Raw genomic sequence first — 24,002 nt, forward strand, 5'->3', positions numbered from 1 at the left:
GTAATGTCAAATTGTACAGTTACCTTGTAATGTCAAATTGTACAATTACCTTGTAATGTAAAATTGTACAGTTACCTTGTTGTGTCAAATTGTACAATTACCTTTTAGTGTCACATTGTACAGTTACCTTGTAATGTCAAATTGTACAATTACCGTGTAATGTCAAATTGTACAGTTACCTTGTTGTGTCAAATTGTACAATTACCTTGTAATGTCAAATTGTACAGTTACCTTGTAATGTCAAATTGTACAATTACCTTGTTGTGTCAAATTGTACAATTACCTTGTAATGTCAAATTGTACAGTTACCTTGTAATGTCAAATTGTACAATTACCTTGTAGTGTCACATTGAACAGTTACCCTGAAAGATCAAATTTTAGTCACCTTGTTAAATTAAATTGTACAGTTACCATGTAATGCCAAATTATACAGTAACCTTGAATTGTCAAATTGTGTCCTTAAATTTCCTTTCAGTTTGAAGACAGGCAGAAAATGTTAAGTAAACAATCAGAAAAGTTAGACAAGGAGAAGTCTGCTATACTGGTAGAAGTAGGAAGACTTCAACAAGAGGCTGAGGTAAAGTTTTGTAATTTTTGTCATCTTTGTCTCTTGTTCACTGGACCACTTATTTCTAGGTGGCAGAGTGATTGAGGTTGCTGACTTAAAATAACTTGCCACTTACTTACTGGATTCTTTCATGTGTGGAAGCTATCAAGTTAACTTAGAGAAGGGGTTCTGACACTCATGCCTGAAATAATGCACGGAAGGGCACCCTGAGGTTTTCCTCGATCAGTTAAGCTGTAAAGTTGCCATATGACCTTCACAATGCCAGTGTGATTTAAAAGTCAGCAAATTAAACATACTAATTAGCAGGTGTACTTTATCTCAAGTGAATTGACCTTTCCAATGTGTACAGTTTTATGCAAATTGACTGTCCATTCAGTTGATACAAGGGAATAATACATAGTCATTTGTTGTCCTGTTTTCTATGAAAGAACACATGGTTTTTTTTGTGAGATACTGTCTGTGAGCAATTGACCTAGCAATGAATAGAAAAGTTGGGGCTAAATTTTTAACAGCTGAAAAATGGAAAGGCCTATAAATTATGTCCATGATGGAGATTTATAGCTTGCCGGCTACATAGTGCTTGCTTCTCACCTTAGTGGGTTTAAGTTAGGTTGAAAAAATTGAAGACTTTAATGTGGTGAAACTAATTTTAGCCACTTGCCTATTGATAATCAGTATCACAAATTGCAACTCATGTCCGTCATCTGATAATCATCTCTGAAGTTATCTTATTCATTTCCACTTCAACTATTTAGGACTGTAACTTTATCAATGTTCATCAGTTACAAGTTAGATCTCATATGTTTTCTGAGTCGCACATATAAGTAAATGGTTGATTGACTCACGCCATGTAGAGATAGTACAATATTCCAATGTATATTTTCTTGCGTTAAAATTTACTAAATTTCAATTTCAGAGACAAGAAGAAAACGTTTCAAAAAGAGATGCTCTGATCAAGCAGTTTGCAGATGAATACAGTTTTAAAGGTAAATGTATAAAAAGACAAGAGGCTACTGTATTCATATATTTTTCTTGGTAGTTTCCCAGTGTTTACAAGCAGATTGAAGGCTATTATGCTATATTAGACCATTTTCCCATGAGTTAGCATTGACTTGAAAACAAACTTTATAGGTAAAAGTGGTTTTAAATACAATGAGTGTAGCCAGCAATTTAAAGCCTGGCCTGATTGCATCAATGTGAAGACTTGCTTTATTCTTGCATATCAGACATGATCATCTACAGTTAACACCGGTGCTGGAAAAACCTGTGTAAGACAAGTTGTGTGCTTTAAATGACGTCATTGCTGTCTGCCTTTTATTAGCTCACAAGAACCGAAGGTTCAGGGTGAGCTATTAGTATCAAAGGGGGATGCTTCGGCGTCCGTCGTCATGCGTCAACAATCGTCTTCTTCTCTGAAACTGCTGGGCAGATTTACTTCAAATTTGGTCTGTAGCATCCTTGTGACAGTCACACTTGAATTTGTTCATGTCATTTCAATTGGCCCTTTTTAGGGGTCAACAGAGCTAAAAATAGAAAAACCTTTAAACATCTAACACAGAACTAATTGATAGATGATCACCAAACTTTGTCTGTTGCAGTCTTTGGTAGTCTTTTATCAAGTTTGCTCATATTAAACTGATTGGCCCCTTTTAAGGGTCTCTAGGGCTAAAAATAGAAAAACCTTTAAATATGTTCTTCTACAGAACTAATGGATGGATGATCACCAAACTTTGTCTGTAGCATTCTTGGGTAGTCTTTTACAGTGGAGCCTTGCCTATCCGAACCCTTCTAATCCGGAATCCTTTTTTATCTGAGCGAAGTGTACGGTCCCAATTTGTAATGTTCTATTTTCAATAGTAAAAAACCTTTTGGAATAGGAACCTGTCTACTCCAAATTCCGGACGATTATTTCAATTCTTAGCTCGACTATTCAAAGAATATGAGAGCTATTGTAGTCACCCCGGCGTCGGCTTCAGCATCGGCGTCTGCGTTGGTTAAAGTTTTTTGTAAATTCAAATATCTCAATTATCGCTTGAGATATTCAATTGAAACTTACAATACTTATTTATAGTAACAATGTACATCAGACTGACAAGTTGGATAATTCTGTCTACAATATTGACAGAATTATGCCCCTTTTTAACTTAGAAATTTTGGTTAAAGTTTTTTGTAATGTCAAATATCTTAATTATTGCTTGAGATATTCAATTGAAACTTACAATACTTATTCATAGTAACAATGTACATCAGATTGACAAGTTGGATAACTCTGCCTACAATATTTACAGAATTATGTCCCTTTTAACTTGGAAATTTTGGTTAAAGTTTTTTGTAAATTCAAATATCTCAATTATTGCTTGAGATATTCAATTGAAACTTACAATACTTATTTATAGTAACAATGTACATCAGATTGACAAGTTGGATAACTCTGCCTATAATATTTACAGAATTATGCCCCTTTATAACTTTGGTTAAAGTTTTTTTGCTTGAGATATTCAATTGAAATTTACAATACTTTTTTATAGTAACAATGTACATCAGTTTGCAAAATTGCATAACTCTGCCTGCAATATTTGCAGAATTATCTGCCCCTTTGAAACTTAGAAATTTAAAGGTTAAAGGTCTTCAAAGATATTTACTTGAAACTTTACACAGTCATGTACTTAGGGTCATAATTGGAGGGTCATAATTGTATGTCACTGACCAAGTTCCATAACTCTACTCGCATTTAGGCTGATTCGTCTCCTCTTTTCTACTTAGTCTCTTGGTTAATGTTTACATGCAAGTTTTACATATCTCAATAACTATTAAAGATATTTATTTAAAACTTCACATATGCATTTAGAATCATAATTGTAGGTAACTGACCAATATCCATAATTCTATCTTGCATTTAGGCTGATTTTTCTCCCCTTTTTCAACTTAGAAATTCATGGTAAAGTTTTGCTTGTAAGCTGTTATCTCCATAACTACTGAAGAGTTTGTGCCTTTTTTGGGACATTTTTATGCATTCATAATAATAAAGCAGTGATTTACTTCATAAAACATCTTAATAAAAGCCTTTGTACCTTTTCGGTCAATTTTATGTATTCATAGGTAATTAGCATTATTATACTCAATAAAACACCCTTGTGACAATTTTTGAATAGTCGAGCCAATACTGTCCTCCCACAGTTCTTGTTGTTCTTATTATCCCCGCCGCCTTTTCATAGAAACAGTCTCCGTCCATAGGTGGATAGACCTCATTGAGGAGGAGTGCAGTGCACAAGAATGATAACTCTACCTTGCATAATTTTTGAGTTATTGCCCTTTGTTATTTTTCAAAATTAATTTTTGTCCAGAGCATAACTCAAAAAGCCTTTGTCCAGAGCATAACTCAAAAAGCCTTTGAGATATCAACCTGAAACTTCATAGGTGCATAGATCTCACTCAGGAGGTGTGCAGTGCACAAGATTGATAACTCTACTTTTCATAATTTTTGAGTTATTGCCCTTTGTTATTTTTCATATTTAATTTTTCACCTGAGTGGAGCATAACTCAAAAAGTGTTTGAGATGTCAACATGAAATGTCATAGGTAGATAGATCTTATTGAGGAGGAATGCTGTGCACAAGAATGATAACTCGCTATATAATTTTGGAGTTATTGCCCTTTGTTCTTTTTCATACTATTTTGTCCGGAGCTTATCTCAAAAAGAATTTGAGGTATCAACTTGAAACTTCATAGGTGGATGGATCTCATTGAGGAGGAGTGCAGTGCACAAGAATGATAACTCTACCCTGCATAATTTTTGAGTTATTGCCCTTTGTTATTGACAGCCATCAGTATTCACATAGGTTTCAAATCTGTAATCACTTTGAACAGCCATATACATTCTTCCAATGAGCAAACACATTCGGCGGGGGATGGCCATGTTGACATGGCTCTTGTTTTACTCTACAATTAACCACTAGGATCCAAACAGATTTTGCCAAATGTCACACCTACATTTAAAATTACAAATAATCGCACATCTTGCAGGTGTAAACATACACCAAACTGATAAGAATGATAAATGGATGAAACGTATGATCGACAAAGGTGTGGAAATTACACTTAGCTTGCCTTGATAACTACTATAATTGCTGAATTGATTGTTTTTCTTCACCTTCAATAAATATTTGATATAATGCAATACAAATTACTTTAAATCTTTTGTAATGAATTAAATGACATGAGGATTAAATAATGGAAATCAATGGAAACTGTCAGTGAATTCGGATAATCGCTGAATCGGATAAGAGTAAAGAACATACAGAACATATATTTTATTTTGAATTAAGCATATACAGCTCATCTTCATATACAACAAATATATACATGCATGAATATGAAAAATGGTAAACGCATATCACTAAATGAAATAAACTAGTGAGAGTGTAATACAACACATGTAATATATATAATCCTTATATAACTTTAAACAATACAACAAGGTGGTATTATATAGCAAATTACGGCATTCAATGAATCAAATCTTAATTTAAAAGCTTTGTTACAATATGTAGCTAATTTTGTTAACACTGACTCACTTTCTGAATTCAGCAATTCTAAAAATTTGAACATGCTAGGGTTCCTTGTAAAATAGTTGGATATATACTGTTTCCTAATAGAATCATACATAAAGCAAATCAATACAAAGTGATATTCATCTTCGATGTCATTATTGTTGCAAATAGTACATTTCCAGTCATTTCTATCAATATTATTATGTCTACCTGTTTCTATGAATAAATTGTGAGATGATAATCTAAGTTTAGCTAATAATATTTCTTAATTTCATAGAGTCAGCAATATCCAGGTATTTAGACCTGTTAAAATCTGTTTTGATATGTTTATACAAATACAAAGAAGAACAAATATGTACACTAAAAATTAAATGCCAATTTGTGATATAAATATCTTTTAAACGACCATGCAGGACTGGTATAAATATATTTAGCTTAACTGATTATTGATACATCCATACATATTAAATCCAGCACTTTGCAAAAGTGCTTTGACTTTAGACAACCAATTTACAGTATTAGACTTTGACTCTATCTCCAATCTCTGACAATTAACAATATAATTTAATATACGATTGCTTGTTTTATTTTGATATATTTTTATAAAATATTTAACAATTCTTACATGACGTGAAATATATAATGGAAATCAGCCTACTTCTGCAAACAATGAAAGAGTATTTTTTCACATTAAGCAGCCATTTAGTACAATTTCAAAAATTTTCCGATGGTATGCTACCCCATACCTCACAACTATAATTTAGAATTTGTTGAACATATGCATCAAATAGGTTGAACATAATACCAATTGGAACTTGCTTATCTCTTGTTACATTAAATAATGAGCTCATAGCCTGTAGTGCTTTGCCTTTTAATGTGTTGGTCGCTGTTATGAATGAACTTCCGCTAGACAAAACAATACCTAGGTAATTAAACGTTTTTACAATTTCTATATTTAAACCCCCATATATTCACTTATAACTTTTATTTAAAACTCCACCCTTTCTGAAAACAACAATTTTAGTCTTATCTACGTTTACAGTAAGATGCCATTTGTTACAATATTTTTCTAAACTATTTAAGGAATTTTGTAAACCTTGAGCAGATTCAGAACAGATAACGGGGTCATCTGCAAATAATAGCAAATAAATCAATAATTGATCTAATGTTATACCATCATCTAAATTTTCTTGTTATAAATTTTCTAAATCATTCAAAAAGAGACTGAACATTATTGGTGAAGTTATCTCACCTTGAAAGAGACCCATTTCGCTACTGAAAAATTCAGACAACGTATTTACAAAAGTCATGTTTCACACACAATTTAACGTCTTCATAAATTGAATATATTACAGAGAACAATTTTCCATCAATACCACATTTTATCAATTTATACCATAGGCAGTTCCTGTCAATTAGATCGTATGCTTTTTTAAAGTCAATAAAACAGCAAAATAGTTTCTTCTTATCATTTATAAACTTTTCAATCAAAGAATGTAATATAAAAATAGCATCTACAGTGATATCATCTGCTTTAAATCCAAACTGGGTATCCGTAACTTTGTCATTTTCTACAGACCATTACTGACAAATGCTGGTACAAATATTTAATCATTTCTCTGCCTCCAGTTTAACATTGTCGGTTAACTTACCCTTGAGAACATAATATTTTTGCTTATTTATTTTTATTTATTTGATTATTTTTGTATGCACATGTATTAAAATGAACGACAAGAGATTGCAAAAATAAGATATTTATATTGCAATTTCTTATGCATTCCCGTTTTCTTTCCTTAAACTGTTCTGCCCTTCACATGTACAAACATGTAAAAACCTTCTAATCCGGAAACCTTTCTAATCCGAACTGTTCTTTTGGTCCGGACGAGTTCGTATAAGACAGGTTCCACTGTATCAAGCTTGCTCATATTAATTTGATTTGCCTCTTTTAGGGGCCGCTTAAACTAACAATAGAAATACCTTTAAACGTCTATTTGTACAGAACTAATTGATGGATGATCACCAAATTTTGTCTGTAGCATTCTTAGGCACTCTTTTATCAAGTTTGCTCATATTAATTTGATTAGCCCGTTTTAGGGGCCACTAAAGCCAAAAATAGAAAAACCTTTGAACATCATTTCCTTCTGAAATAAACTGATAGATAATCTCCAAACTTTGTAGCATTCTTAGGTAGTCTTTACTCAAGTTTGCTCATATTAATTTGATTAAAGCTAAAGCTTAAATGCCCCAGGTCATGGCATTTCTTTAAATTATTGTTTAAACATATTTTATGCTCAAATTTAATATAAGAAAATATTGACAATGGATAATTTCCAACACTGAAAAGCAGTTGTTTCTGGTGAGCTACTTGATGGGCCTCTTGTTAATGAATTGCGTTCTTTAGATGACGTCATTTTACTGTTACGAATGAAGTTGTAAGTGTTCAGTTTTCGTTATTTCTGTTCCGAAAATAATTGACATGTTATATGCAAGAAAAATAATTAAACACCAGCTATCGTTACAGTCGGAAATATCTAGCTCTCGAGTAACTGTTAAGCGGAAACTTGGCAGAGCCTCGTTACCGCCGTAAACAGTTACCTTCAAGCTAGATATTCCGGTTTGTACCAGCAGCCAGTGTAAGATTCTTATACTCTATGGCTGGCATAAGTATTTTATCCTTTCTTGGTCTTAGAATATTAGTAAATTTATATTCATTTAATGCATATGATATTAATTTTTTAATTTTAAAAAAAGTATTAAAAAGTATAAACAAACTTAAATGAATTTGTATTCCAGATTTGTCAGGGGCCTTAACTGATGAGAAATACAAATTGTTCTTAAAGAGTATGCAACGTAAACTTGAGGCTATGGTAGAAGAAACTAGACAGACAAAGGTAAATATACCATAATATACAATACAATACATTAGGGTATATTATGTAGATTTTCATATGTTTAGGGCATTTTAATGATATTTTCTACATTTAATCAATTTGAAAATATTGCATATGAAAGAATCGTCTATTATCACTTAACCTTAAGGTTAAAGAGTTTGCTTTTTAGCTCACCTACCACGAAGTGGTCAAGGTGAGGTATAGTGATGGGGCTATGTCCGGCGTCTTGCGTTGTGCGTGATACGTCGTTCGTCGTCAACAATTGGGTTGTTAACAGTGTAGCAGTCACAGTTTTGATTGGATCATTGTCAAACTTTGTCTGAATGTTTGTCTCAATGAAATACAGATCAAGCTAAAAATAGAAAAAGCTTGTTAACACTCTACTGGCTGCAGTTTTGATCCTAATATTCTGGAAATTTGTCAGGAAGATTGTTTTGATGATTTCTAGGTCAAGTTTGAAGATGGGTCATCTCCGGTCAAAAACTAGGTCACAGGAGCTAAAAATAGAAAAAGCTTGTTTACACTCTACTGGCTGCAGTTTTGATCCAAATATTCTGGAAATTTGTCAGGAAGGTTGTTTCAATGATTTCTAGGTCAAGTTCGAAGATGGGTCATCTCCGGTCAAAAACTAGGTCACAGGAGCTAAAAATAGAAAAAGTTTGTTAACACTCTTTTGGCTGCAGTTTTGATCCAAATATCCTGGAAATTTGTCAGGAAGGTTGTTTGGATAATTTCTAGGTCAAGTTTGAAGATAGGTCATCTCCGGTCAAAAACTAGGTCAAAGGAGCTAAAAATAGATAAAGCTTGTTAACACTCTAGTGGCTGCAGTTTTGATTCAAATATTCTGGAAATTTGTCAGGAAGGTTGTTTTGATTAATTCTAGGTCAAGTTTGAAGATGGGTCATATCCGGTCAAAAACTAGGTCACAGGAGCTAAAAATAGAAAAAGCTTGTTGACACTCTAGTGGCTGCAGTTTTGATACAAATATTCTGGAAATTTGACAGGAAGGTTGTTTGGATGATTTCTAGGTCAAGTTCGAAGATGGATCATCTCTGGTTAAAAACTAAGTCACAGGAGCTAAAAATAGAAAAAGCTTGTTAACACTCTACTGGCTGCAGTTTTGATCAAAATGTTCTGGAAATTTGTCAGGATGGTTGTTTTGATGTTTTCTAGGTCAAGTTCGAAGATGGGTCATCTCCGGTCAAAAACTAGGTCACAGGAGATAGAAATAGAAAAAGCTTGTTAACACTCTACTGGCTGCAGTTTTGATCCAAATATTCTGGAAATTTGTCAGGAAGGTTGTTTTGATAATTTCTAGGTCAAGTTCGAAGACGAGTCATCTCCGGTCAAAAACTAGGTCACAGAAGCTAGAAATAGAAAAATCTTTATAACACTGTAGTGGCTCCAGTTTTGATCCAAATATTCAGGAAATTTGTCAGAAAGGTTGTTTTGATGATTTCTAGGTCAAGTTCGAATATGGGTCGTCTCCAGTCAAAAATTAGGTCGCATTACCCAAATATGGATAACCTTTTTAACACACTAGAGGTCACATTTTTGACTCAATTGTCATCAAACTTGGCCAGGATGCTTGTCTAAGACATTGCTTGGATGCGGTTGATGGGTCAGGGAGGCGATCAAGGGCCATCATGGCCCTCTTGTTAATTTATTGGCTGTTGCATTCATTGGCTAATATACATTTTTTTCGTACATTGAAATCTGGAGATGATTGAGGACACAATTTAAAGCCTGAGCCTGCAGGTCGAGGTATTTATGAGTCCGATTAGGCTTCTGCAGAAGTTATTGCATGTAAAAATGGTGCTAGACATAAACACTACTGTTGCATAATAGTATAGGTGTGATAAGGTTATTTTGTTTTTCTATGCCCCCGGGCATATAGTGATTGAACCGTCCGTCCGTCTGTCCGTACGAGGTTAACCTAGAACGGCAAGTTGGATTTTTCTTAAGTTCTACCTGTTCCAATGGCTTCTAAGTTTACACACTTACTAATCAATACAAAGTACACGATCTGGGCAAGTTTCATAACTCTGGCTTTCATATTTACCAAGTTATTGCCCTTTTCAGCACTTAGAAAATGAATAATGGTTAACCTAAAACGGCAAGTTGTAAATATCTTAAGTTCTATCTATACTTATGGCTTTATAATTTCCACACTTACTTATCAATACAAAGCACATGATATAACCAAGTTATATTACTGTGTCATCCATATTTCCCAGTTATTTCCCTTTTTTCACTTTGAAAATAGGGCCTTGTCTGGTTAACCTATTTCGGCAAGTTGGATTTATCTTAAATTTCTCCTAATTGCTTAATTTCTTTACTGATATCTTTCATATTTAGTAGGTGGATACCTTTGATGGTCCTCTAATTTTTTTAGAGTAAGCGGTCTCTAGGGTCAAGGTCACTGGCTTAAAAAATAAATATAACCTTTTTGCTTATACAGCCTTTATTTTTTAGTTAATGTCTTAGTTTAATACAAACTCCTCCTTCTTTGTGTGTAGTATGGGGTCATTTGGGTCAAGGTCAATGTTACCAATGTCAAGGTCACCAATGTTAAAAGTAGATTTTTACATTTTTACAGGTGTATTGACCTTATTCTATAGACAGATGTTATTTATAATTGATAGAAACATAAACTTTGATGGAGTTAGTGGTCAGTTGGGTCAAGGTCACCAGTGCTAAAAAAAATTTTTACACATTTGCTCATACAGCCTTTATTAAGTGACAGATATATTTTATATTTGGTAGGAAGATAACTTGCATGGTATTCATCCTTTTGATTGGGGTAGGGATCAGTGGGTCAAGGTCACTTGTGCTAAAAATAGATTCTTACACTTTTGCCCATACAGCTTTTATTTATTGACAGTTGTATTTCATATTTGGTAGGAAGATAACTTGCATGGTATTCTTCCTTTGGATGGAGTAAGGGGTCAGTTGGGTCAAGGTCACAAGTGCTAAAAATAGATTTTTACACTTTTGCCCATACAACCTTTATTTATTGACAGATGTATTTCATATTTGGTAGGAAGATAACTTAATTGGTAGTCTTCTTTTGGATAGATTTAGGGGTCAGTTTGGTCAAGGTCACCAGTGCTCAAAATAGATTTTTACACTTTTGCCCATACAGCCTTTATTTAATGACAGATGTATTTCGTATTTGGTAGGAAGATAACTTGCATGAAGTTGAATATTTTTCAACTTCACAAGTCAGAGCAATGACTTGGCAACTTATATTTTTCACAATTACAAAATGCCATGACTTTGTCAAGCTATAAAACTTGTGTTTACAATTTTTTGGTGATTTTTCTGTCCATAACTGAGTGAATGGGTAAACATTTATGAAGTATTGCTACTGACAAGAATCTGAGCCAGGGGCATTTGTGTTTAACAAACACGTTCTTGTTTTTATTTGTTTTTCATTTAAACAAGCTGGTTTGCTGTCATTTGACACTAATGTTTTGATAATGAAATTTAGTATTTTTACATGGCACCCTGAGTCACGCAAATATAAAAATGTGCAAAAATGGCTCATGCATGGGTGATTTTACCTGTTAATGCATCTTTTCACCTTATTTATCTATCAAATATGTAACCATTTCATGCCATTTAAAGTATTTGGAACTGTCTGTTAATGAACAAGCAGTATTGCATCTGGTCGAAGTACATGGACACGGAGACAGATTTAACTCTAGTGCTGTTGGCATAATTATGTCAGTATTTTTGCTTGTGCTTAACAAACAATTCTCATTGTTACAGACAGATTTTGAGGAGAGAGAGGAAGAGATACAACAGAAGATTGATGAACTAAGAGACAAGAAGACTAAACTTGAACAAAATGATAAAATCAAGAGGGAAATGATGGTAAGTGTAATAACATCTTGTCACCTTAGTGAAATAAATGATTAAGGTGACAACTTACACTTTCTGTGGTACTCACATAAATGTCATTTAAACCAACTTATTTTAGTAATAATTGTTATTTATTTAATCTTTGTGCATTAAATGTCGTTGATCATCATAAAAAATAACATATTTGAAAAAAATGCCTTTGTAAATGATTAATTTTTAAAATCCTTTAATTTTAAATCGTCATATAAAAGTCATTTTGTATTTTTTTGTCATCAAACTTTTGGAAAATAAACATACTTATAATATCTGGGGAACTGTGTCTCAAATTTTTATGCTCCCCGAAAAATTTCGGGGGAGCATATAGTCGGCACCTTGTCCGTCTGTCCGTCTGTCTGTCCGTTGTCTTGTCCGGAGCATAACTTGAAAACCCATGGAGATAATTTGTGGAAACTTCATACACTGGTAGAGGGCTTTGAGGGGGAGTGCAGTGTCAAAGAACCATAACTCTATTTTGCCCGGTTTTTGAATTATCTCCCCATATAGAAAAATCTTGTCCGGGGCATAACTCTAAAAGTATAAGGGATATCAACATGAAACTTTGTAGGTGAATAGATCTCAATGGGTAGATGTGCAGTGCATAAGACCAATAACTCTTTTTGTCCTAATTTTGGAGTTATTGCCCTTTGTTAATTTAAACACTTTGAACTTTGTCTGGAACATAACTCTAAAACTATAAGAGATATCAAGATGAAACATTGTAGGTAGATAGATCTCATTGAGTAGAGGTGCAGTGCAAAAGAACCATAACTCTGTTAAGCCTTATTTTTGAATTATCTCCCCTTATAGAAAAATCTTCTCTGGGGCATAACTCTAAAACTATAAGAGATATCAACATGAAACCTTGTAGGTGAATAGATCTCAATGGGTAGATGTGCAGTGCATAAGTACAATAACTCTTTTTGTCCTAATTTTAGAGTTATTGCCCTTTGTTTATTGTAACACTTTGAACTTTGCCCGTAACATAACTCTAAAACTATAAGAAATATTAAGATGAAATATTGTAGGTAGATAGATCTCATTGAGTAGAGGTGCAGTGCAAAAAAAACATAACTCTATTAAGCCTCATTTTTAGCTCGACTATACGAAGTATATGGAGAGCTGTCCTACTCGCCCCGGCGTCGGCGTCCGCGTCCAGATTTTAGATTAAAGTTTTGGTGCAGTAATATATTTTTCACTATAACTTTGTCATTTCTTAAGGTATCAACTTCAAACTTCAAATATATGTTCCTTATCATCAACCACATCTTATGTGACAAGGTTCATAACTCTAGCACCAATATTTTTAGATTTATCTCCCCTTGAACTTAGAATTTTCCTTAAAAAATACTATTTTTTACTGATACTTCTTTATTTCTTAAGGGATCAACCTCATACTTCAAATATATGTACCTTATCATCATCCCCAACTTATGTGACAAGGTTCATAACTCTAGCACCAATATTTTCAGATTTATCTCCCCTTGAACTTAGAATTTTGCTAAAAAAATACTATTTCTTACTGTTTCTTCTTTATTTCTTAAGGGATCAACCTCATACTTCAAATATATTTACGTTATCATCTTCCCAATCTTATGTGACAAGGTTCATAACTCTAGCACCAATATTTTCAGGTTTATCTCCCTTTGAACTTAGAATTTTCCATACAAAATATTATTTTTTACTGTAACTTATTTATTTCTAAAGGGATCAACTTCATACTTTAAATATATTTCTGTTATCATCATCCACATCTTATGTGACAAGGTTCATAACTCTAGCACCAATATTGCAAAAATTATCTCCCCATAAACTTAGATTTATTTACTAGAAAAATGTTATTTTTTATTTTAACTTTTTTATTTTTAAAGGTATCTACCTTAAACTTCAAATACTTATTCCTTATCATCAATTACATTTTATGTGACAATGTTCATAACTCTTGAAGCAATATTTACAGATTTATCTCTCTTTGAACTTAGGATTTTCTTTAAGAAATATAATAACTTCTTTATTTTTTAAGGTATCTACTTCAAACTTCAAATATATATTTCTTATCATTACACAAATGTTGTGTGGCAAGGTCCATAACTCTAGCATGACTATTTCTAGAATTATTCCCCTTGATCTTGGAATTTATGTTAACAAATGTTATTTTTTTACTATAACTTAATACATAATTATACATAATTGATTTTTCTTTCATAGTTTTGTCCTCCTTACTGCGTCCAGTATTTTATTAGTCGAGCTTCGCTGTCTCCTGTGACAGCTCTTGTTTAATAATCTCCCCTTTTAGAAAAATCTTGTCCAGGACATAGCTGTAAAACTATAAGAGATATCAACATGAAACTTTGTAGGTAGATATATCTCAATGGGTAGATGTGCAGTGCACAAGAATCATAACTCTGCCTTGCCTAATTCTGGATTTATTGCCCTTTGTTTATTTTTACTTTTTGAAGTTGTCCGGGACATAACTCGGAAATCATAAGAGATATCATCAAGAAACTTTGTATGTTGATAGATCACATTGATTAGAAGTGCAGTACAAAGAACAGTAACTCTGCCTTGCCTAATTTTGGACTTTAAACTTTTTCCAGGGACATAGCTCTAAAACTTCATGAGGTGTACTTTCCTGTGTCCAAAACCTATTCGGGGAGCATCACCCGGCTTAAACTGGGCTCTTGTTTCTATCTTTTTTCAAAAAAAATATTACGTAACGTCAAACATTTTATGCGACTTTTTTCACCATACATATTACGTAATTAAAGATAATTAAGTCGCTGATTGAGCAAACAAAAATCCCTGACACGGTTCCCTCCGTAAATGAATTCCCTTTCATGTGCTTTGAACCGCATGTTAATTGCTTGATTATTAAAAAAGTTATGCCGATTCAAAGTTAGTCCGACTCGCATCAAACGAAGTATCATAAATCGGCTGTTCTCTCTCGGACCCCTATGTTTCACGCTATATAATTGCATTATACACAAATATCGCACCAGAGAGGGTCACAAGTTGCGGTAACATACTCTAACAACATTTTATGATCCAGTGACATCTGACCAATTAAAAAGTTGCTGATAAATATCAGTTTATAACAGAAATTTCTTCAAATCTTAACGTGTTTTACTGTCCGTCTGGTATCGGTTGCAGATGTCACATGACTTTCGGTAAAATTTGAGGCACTCGGTGGGGGGAAATGGAACGTATTTGCGCACAGCTAGCGGGGTATTTAATTGTTTCACTTTTGAAGTTTATTATTATTATCATCAGCATTGTTATTATATTATACCAGTGTCACTCTGTCTGTGTATTCATGTATGAAATTTCGTTAAAATATAAATGAAAATAACAAAAAACTGAGCTTCTGACAGTCTTTTAAAGTCCACGGTAGATGTACAAATAAGAACGGGATATTATATATTTTTTCCTCCAAATTGATATAAATGCTTCACATATTTTAATAGAAATAAAAGGTATCACTCGATCATTATGATCTGACCTTCTTGACTTCTATTATCATGGAAATCATCTATGCACGGCATAGAGATCCAGTTTCTACTGGGATATACAATAAATTCCATACTTTGTCCCAGGTTTATTAGTACTGTGTTCGATTTACTGGCGAACAATTTATTCAAAGCATTCACTGATAATATATATTAATATCTTTTTTTATTAATTCATAGAGAAATAATCATCCTTAAACAATCTAAAATGGTTTAGAAATTTGTCAGGGACACCTTACCACAAGTCATATAGGCGTTGACATAAAAAATGTTGTCTGTTTTTAGTCCCCTACCGGTTTAACCGGAGGGGACTTTAGGTTTACCCTCCGTCCGTCTGTCTGTCCGTCCGTCTGTCTGTCCGCACTCACAGGACAGTAATTATGTGGCTAGAGGGACAATAGGTAACTGTTCTTTCTCTTTGATGTCATTCATTCCGTAATGCTGTTATGTGGCTATTTTCTTTTGTGTGGCTAAAAGGAACAATAGAGAGAACAATAGAGTAGCCACATAATTACTGTCCTGTGAGAACGTCCGTCTGTCAGTCCGTCAGTCCACAAAAATGGATCCCGCGATAAGGCAAAAAGTACTGAAAATATTTTTAAGAAACTTGATATATGGATAGATGGCAGTATGGACATTATGCACGTCTTTTTTTTTTCTTCCTATGTTGAAAATTCTGGTTGCTATGGCAACAAATAGTCCGAAAATATGGCAAATTTAACACATAAACTGGATCCAGTGATAACTCAAAAAGTACTGAAAATACTTTTATGAAACTTGAAATATGGGTAGATGGCAGTCTGGAGATTATGCACAGCTTTTTCTTTTCTTCCTATGTTGAAAATTCTGGTTGCTATGGCAACAAATAGCCTGAATTTCAAGATTTTCAGCCTTTTCACTATAAGTTCTTTATTTCTTATGGTGTTTACTTCAAACTTTAAATATAAGTTTCTGGCCATCAACCACATCATATGTGACAAGGTTTACAACTCTTGCACAAAAATTATCAGTATTACCTCCCTTGAACTTAGAATTTTTATGAAAAAAAATGTTGTCCTTTTTAAATAACTTCTTTATTTCCTAATGTATCTACTTCAAACTTCATATATATGTTTCTTATTATCACTCAACATTTTTGAGAAGGTTAAATACATTGTACTCTAGGAAGACTATTTTCCGAATTATCTCCCCCTTGAACTTAGATTTTTTTCGAGAAATTGGTATTTTTCACTCTAACTTCTTCATTCCTTATAGGATTTACTTTAAAATCCCACATCATAATAATATGACAAGGTTGTATAAACAGAATTTCCTTACTAGGCAGGGAAACTTAACACATTACTGTGATATAGACAAACTTAATACTCAAAAGATTTAAGTTTATTCATGTCATTCATCCACTGGTAAAATTGAATGGCCAATGGCCCATCAGAATGCTGCTGGGGTTCTAACCGGTAGGGGACTTATGGATTGCTTGCAATACTATGATAATTGCTTGTTGTTGTTGTTTTACTTGACATTGTTAGAAAACGAGGTTGAATGTAAAGCAAGCCCTTGAATCCGCACAAAAGTCCATAAACTCTATGTAATATCATCTATCAGATTAACGGGACCGACAAATTATTTTCACACATTATGGATATTTTAGCAACTATATTTTTAATCAACCCCATGGTCATGCGATTTGCTGCTATGCTTAATTATTTATGTACATTGGCCGACAATTTCTTATTTTATAAAAAAGGATAAATAAAAGGTAGACGATATTCATAAAAGATGTACGGTATTTGTACGATACATGAATTACGAGTAGTATGGACCAGTATGGACCGGTAATTCAAGGATATATGGAACTACCGATTTCCCTCATTGATGCCTCAACAGGGGGCGGAGCGTTATCGATAATTGACTGGTTACGCGAATAGCAGATAAAAATGGTACAGGTACCGTTTTAAAACGTGGTTACGCGAATAGCAGATAAAAATGGTACAGGTACCGTTTTAAAACGTTTAAAAACACATTTTTTGGTCTAACTGCTTCCAAAATTAAGTCACGAATGTGTTCAGAAAAGGTTGATAAATCTACTAAGCAAAAAATCTCATTTTAGTTATTTTCAGTGATAATTGAATCCATTTACTCATATTAAATTTAGAAGAACTTATTCCGAAACTGCACTAAGGTGATGAATTATATTCTGTTCTTATGCTCCAGAAAGGCATTTTTATGCTGCACCATTAGATTTAGGGCAAATCGCAGCTCTAACAATTAAGGTGGAGCCCTGAAAGTTGAACATAACATGAGCATGTATAACTGCTTTATTTATGTACTTGAAAGTGAACAGAAGTATGAAAACAGAGTATTAATTCAACATTTTTTTTTTATTGTTGGTAACATGGAAATCTAATTGAGAAATAGATATCAGTTTTTAGTGCCTTGTTTAAGAAATAATATATCCCAAACAGTGATTTTATTGCTCAATTACATCACTGTTTGGAGTTTGGATGCGAGGACGTAGCCTGAGTGATGTAATGATGCGCATCCGAACGACAAACAGTGATGTTATCAAGCAATAAAATCACTGATTTGGATATATTATTTCGATTCTAACACGACATTAACAAATAAATGTTGCGGTACTTGATAGTTAAGCAAATTGCGCCTGATTTATTTCCGAACTCATTTTCAGCACGTCGGATTTTTAGTGGTTAAGTCATGTGTATAATGATTACGTCACATGTCTAAATATAGAACGTCAAACTGTGCATCTGTTGCATAATAACACACACTTTCTGTTCTTCTATGTTCAATAGGGAAAAATGCGGGTTGTGTTAGAATGTAAAATAATGCACTGTTCGAGTTCAGATGCATAGGAATATAAATACGAAGGTGATATAATAATAAAGTATTTAAACGATAAACTGTGTATTATTTTACTATAATGCAAGAACAGACTTCATTTACAGTCTAGTGCCCAGGCTGAACTTGACATTCTGAAGAAAGATAAAGCTTCCAAAGAGGAAAATATTAGAATATTGTAAGTCACTCACCATTATTGTAAAAGTGTAATATTGGAAATGTAATTGAAAACATTTTTAGCTTGACTGTTGAAAGAATAGCAACAGCTATTTTACTTTGTTGGCATCACACTTAAGTTAAGTATTGGTGTATCTCCAAAACTACTGAAGGGAATGGGTTGACCCATTGACCCAATTTCACCCACTAATTTGAAAGCTAAATAAGAAGACCCATCTCTCTAATATGGATTTTGAGAAAATTATAGGCCTTTTTGAACAAGAAAATTCTACATTATCCAGGCACTTGCAAAGAGAATAGTTGTGCATATTGTTCTAACAACAGCTCTTGTTGATTTCAGAAAAAATGCCAACATGTTTCATTTATATGTCACAGTTTATATGGATTGGAAAACAAATAATATTTATATGCAAATTGCTATAGAATATTTATTATGAAATTATAAAATGAAAGTATAAATAACAAGGTGTTACTTTTTGTAGAATTATTTTAAGACAGTATTTTATACAAAAATTATTACAGTTTTTAAGGGAACGGGAATATTTTGGGAAAAGGAAAAAGCATGGGGAAAACCACGGGTCAAGCTTTCGGGTTAAAGGTCATGAAACCCAAGAAAAAAACCCCCCAAAAGTAAACTGGAAGTTTTATTTAGGTTTTTTATTTGAATTTTCCCAAAAAATGAAACGAAAAACCCAAAAAAAAATTTTACTAAAAATTTTATATAAAAGTCAAAAAAGAACTTAAAATCAATACACACAAAAAAATAAAACCCTTTTGGGAATTTTAAAAAAAAAAACAAATTGGGCTGGAAAAGCTGTCCGCTTCGAGAAAAGCAGATTTGCCCAAATGTCTAGCCCTTGTAAAGGAAAATCCCGGGAACAAACCAAAGGGAGGCAGTTTTTTTTGTCAAACTGTACAAAACTAAACAAAAACTGAAACAACAATGTCACAAAAAAAAAATTTTGCGTAATTATTTCCCATTTTTAATATTTCTATTGTTTTTGTACTTCTAATATTAACGGTAACCTACATGTATATACCACTGGTAACATACTACCGCAAGCTTCGTTACCATTAATGACGAACAATAAAACCACTCACCAATGATTAGACCAAGAAATGAATGGTTCCACAATTCGAGTTAATGTAAATGTAAACAGCAAAGTGGTATTTCTGACAGCAAACTCTGTACAATGCAAGGCAAGGCAATGCAAGGCAAGAAAGCAAGGCTAGGTAGGAATTGCCAAGTACTAATACTAATACCGAGTCAACACAATTACTGGTAGACCGTATAATAATTAGGAAGTACCGGGTGAGCATTTAAAATTTAACCTACAAGGTCAAGGTTCCTATCTTTAGGCGATTAGACCAGCCCAAAAACAAGGTGACCCTAACCGGCTAAGATATTTGAAAAACATGAATTGCAAATACATTAATTTGCCAGGCCTGCCTATCCCTCAATCGACAGAATTTTTTCCGCCACAATAAATTCAACAAATTTATCACCCAAAAATTCCATTATAAATTTTTTAGCATAGCATCTCTTAAATAGTCCAGATAGAACTCTAGGCCAACTAAATTTAAGTGGACACCATCCTCACGATAAAACGCCGTTTCAATGTCAATATCTGGCTTGACAATATCAAACTTACTTAAGGAACTAACTATGTGGCGACCTGAATGATTAACCCTTTTACGTTTAAGATTCATAGACTTGATATTAAATTTCCCCCACACTCTTCTGGGTAAAATGTCAATCCAAATAATGCAAGCGGACAGAAATGCATCGTGAAGGTACGACACTTGAAGTCCTCCTGTATTGTCCCTTTAATATCATAGGCATGAGAGTGAACTAAATTATTACCACCTAAATGAATAAGTATTAACAACGAGCAGGTGATAGGAGAACCTTAGCTTCAATTTCCCATCGTAGTGTGGACCATCGTAGACCTTGAACCCCTAGCCATGCAATTGTTTGCCCTGGTAGTCTCAAGTTTCTCTTCCCAGTTTGTATTGCATGATTGCCTGTCCAGTACGGGATCAAGTCCCCGATGACCTAGATGTCTGAATATAGAATAAACATGGCGTGAAATCAAAATACTACTGAAGATATAATGGCACAAACTGCTCAAAATTGCTTATGAAAGGTTATTTTTTATCTACATGTTATGTACAATTTGTAACAATCGCTATTCCATCTACATGTAAATTGCTTTTCTTATAGCTTTGCAGGAACCCCCTTTAAAATGGCGAAAATAAAGAAAAGTTTCTCCCAAATTTTTAAAACCCTATAAATTTTTTTGAAAACAACATCCAAATAAACAAGGGGGCCCTTTTAAAAACGCTTTTTTGAAAAAAAAAAAAAAACCCTTTGGGAAAATTGAGTTTTTCGTAACTGGAAAAACAAATCGTTATAAATTTAAAAGGGGGGCACGTGTGTTTTAGGCTGAAACAGAAAAAAAATTTAAAGATAAGGCTTTTAAACTGGAAAAATAAATTGCCCCCTCTTTTTTTGGGCCCAATTTTTAGATACCCCGGAAAATACATTTTTTTAAAATTTTTTTTTTGATTAAACGGAAAAATAAGCACCTTGCTTATCAAATAATTGATATGTCGAATTCTATAGTAAGCCCTATTTTCCCTGAAATTTTTGGAAAAAACCGGGGCTCACTTATAATGCGAAATAAAAGGCCAAAAAATATGCGGAATATAAATAATGTGGTAAAATTAATCTAGTCTCGGTAAGCATTAGTTAGCAACATAATGGTAACATGGCCCACATAAAATTTCAAAAACCTGTTTTTTGTTTATTGGAGGCGCCCGATTATCATGTGATTTACGAGATTTTTTGCAACCTTCAAGCAGTTTTGCTAACCTATGAAATAATTTTTGATATATCATAAAATTCTAGAAAATTTTATTGTGAAAAATAATTAAGCCCGGCAACATAATTGTGGTTATTAGTTTTTTTTTGGAAGGGCCATTCCTCTTCAAAATCAATACAAAATAAAAAAAGAAACAATATTCCCCTGAATTGAAATTTTGGCCCCATTGTAATGAACAAAGATTATATATTCTGAATAGAAATTCCGAAAAGCAATCAACGCTGTATTGTATGTTGATCTAGTATTTGGCGCTAATCCAATTTGTAACAATGTTCGAGCTCTAAATCGAAGACGCTCCAAAGGAATTCTGGGACTGGGTGAGGTAGCTGATCTGCTTCCGGAGCTAATTCTCTGAATTTTTTCAACTGAAAACGTGACAATGCATCACAAATGACATTATAACGACCTGGGACATGAACTGCTTTCAATAAAATATTAAGTTTCCTACAATGCAATACAAGAAGTCTTTCAAGGCACATTACTGTTAGACCGTGTGAGTGCCAATCTTCTGGCCATTTCCCTTGGCACCAATGAACTTGAAAGTAAATTCCGAAACCACAATTGTCACCACCGGCGCTGTCCGAAAACAATTCTACATCTTCTTTTTGAAACCCAAAATTTGTCATGAAAACACAGACACGCCATTTATATTTTTTTAAAAATAAAAAGCCATATGTTCAAAATACCGTCGAACCCTCTTTTCTTTAATCTTACGAGGTGATACAACTTTGTCAGCCTCAAATTGAATTAATTAAACGTCTAATGAAAGGGCGACCCATAACAATAGCTCTACAACAAAAATGGAGCGAACCAATTAAAGATTGTATCTTTTTAAGAGTTGATTTAGAGTGTGATCACACATCAATAATTTTTACTTTGATCTCCTCTATTTTTTCTGACAGGATTCTGGTTGTCATTTGGTTTGTGTCAAGCTCTAAACGTTAAAAAGACCAATACCTTTAGTCGGGCCTTCTGTTTTCTCCGATGCTAAAAGACACTCCAAGCTCTGTCATTGTGTTTTGAAAGATTTTTTAATGCCTGACTGCATGATTCTGATGTCTTGTCACCCCCAAAAAATTCATCTAAATAAATGTATCAATTTAGCTGACGTAAATTTCGATTTAACACTATATTTTAAAAATCTTGAAAATCTTTCAAAAGTAATACAGCTCACTGAAGCACCGAAAGGGAGCGCTTTGTCAAAATAATATTTATTATCAAAAAAAAAAACAAGTCCCTCAAAATCCTTCCGGGATATTGGGTATTAAGTGGTAGGCGCTCTTGATAGCTGATTTAAACAATTTGCAATGTTGACCTAATTCTTGAATTCAATTTTAACTGCTTCATCAAAACTTGTGTATTGGACTGAACATAAAACTTGGATCAATAAAGTCTTTAATAGATTTACGGGAGGGATATGTTTAAAATGGAATGGATCATCCCCGAATTTCCCGGGGAAATTTTTTTTGGGGACAAACCGATCGGGGCACAATTTAAAAATTTTGGAAAAAGGGGTTCGGCCCAAAAGGGGGCAAAATCTTCCGCATTTCTCTCCTTTCCCCTTAAATTTTCCCCCTTTTAAATTAAAACAGGCCCCTTTAAACCCCTTTTCCCTAAAAGCAAAAATTGGGGAAAAAAAAGGGCCGTTTTCAATTTTAAAAACCTCCCGTTTTAAAAATTTAAAATGCAATGAAAATTTTGAAAAAAGCTTCAAACTAAACAAACCCTTTGGGACATTTTTTTAAAAAGTTTGACTGGAACCCCAAATTTCCCTTAAAATTTTTAAACCAAACCCTGCTCAAATCTTAAAATTTCCTGTTTTTCCTGGGGAAAAAGAAGGCGTCCCCAAAATTGCCAAAAATCACTATTTTGCCTTGATTTTTTCCATCAAAATTTATTTCAAAGTGCTGCAACTTCTCAAGGGATTGAGATAAAGTCAAAGGCTTTTCAGCATTGGTTACACGTTACCTTATGATCGACCTGGGGCCATTTTTAGCCTCTCACAAGTCCAAAATTTTCTTGACAAGTAGGACATTTTTTTCACTATTTGAGGTCTAAAAGAGGAGGGGGGGGGGTAGAAAGTGTGTTGTTTCGCGTATATATGAGGTAAAGGGTTAATAGAGATGACCGTAAATTTTTTGACTCACGTGCAACACGTGGCCCGTGGCCCTGTGTGTTGAATTGGAAAGTCATTGATAAAACCGTCTAATAAGAATTTTGCTTCTTTCCCAATATATCCTTTTAAATAGAACTTTAAAGCCTCCACGTTTATAGGAGATTTTGCCAAAGTGAATGAGTTCACATTAGTGTCAGAAAATGCAATTACCAGAATTTTATTTATTTTACTTTTAGAAATAGCCCCGTCCACTTTTAGCCCATTGTGGCTGAAAATGTCTGCCCCGAAAGTTTTGAAATGACGACTGAGATTCACCGCTGGTCAAGCTTTGTTTGTTTGAAGAATTTGAAGTTTGACAGTTGATTGCTGGGTGGGGAGCAAAACACGTGGCACAAACATGGGAAAAACGGCATTTCGGCCAAGAACATTTTCCCGCATTAAAGTCATTACAAGTAAACCTATAAGGATTAGATTGGTCATGTAAAACTGGTCTGACTTGTACACAGCGCCACCATAACTCATTGTTTATTTTCGACCATGATTGAGGAGCA

The 24,002-nt window shown here is 33.6% G+C and overlaps 1 protein-coding gene across 1 annotated transcript in view; it reads left to right on the forward strand.

Annotated features, from left to right (window-relative positions):
- The window catches only part of LOC132721542 (DNA repair protein RAD50-like), a 115,490-nt gene that overhangs the window by 44,590 nt on the left and 46,898 nt on the right, over nucleotides 1-24,002 (forward strand). Inside the window, exons 13-17 of the mRNA XM_060705863.1 lie at nucleotides 476-577; nucleotides 1,485-1,554; nucleotides 7,911-8,008; nucleotides 11,783-11,887; nucleotides 18,381-18,451. Coding sequence (XP_060561846.1) covers nucleotides 476-577; nucleotides 1,485-1,554; nucleotides 7,911-8,008; nucleotides 11,783-11,887; nucleotides 18,381-18,451 — 446 coding nt within the window. The remainder of the gene's footprint in view (nucleotides 1-475; nucleotides 578-1,484; nucleotides 1,555-7,910; nucleotides 8,009-11,782; nucleotides 11,888-18,380; nucleotides 18,452-24,002) is intronic.

This window comes from Ruditapes philippinarum, unplaced genomic scaffold, assembly GCF_026571515.1.
Source record: "Ruditapes philippinarum isolate M1 unplaced genomic scaffold, ASM2657151v2 ctg455_1_1_1_1, whole genome shotgun sequence".
Taxonomy (NCBI): domain Eukaryota; kingdom Metazoa; phylum Mollusca; class Bivalvia; order Venerida; family Veneridae; genus Ruditapes; species Ruditapes philippinarum.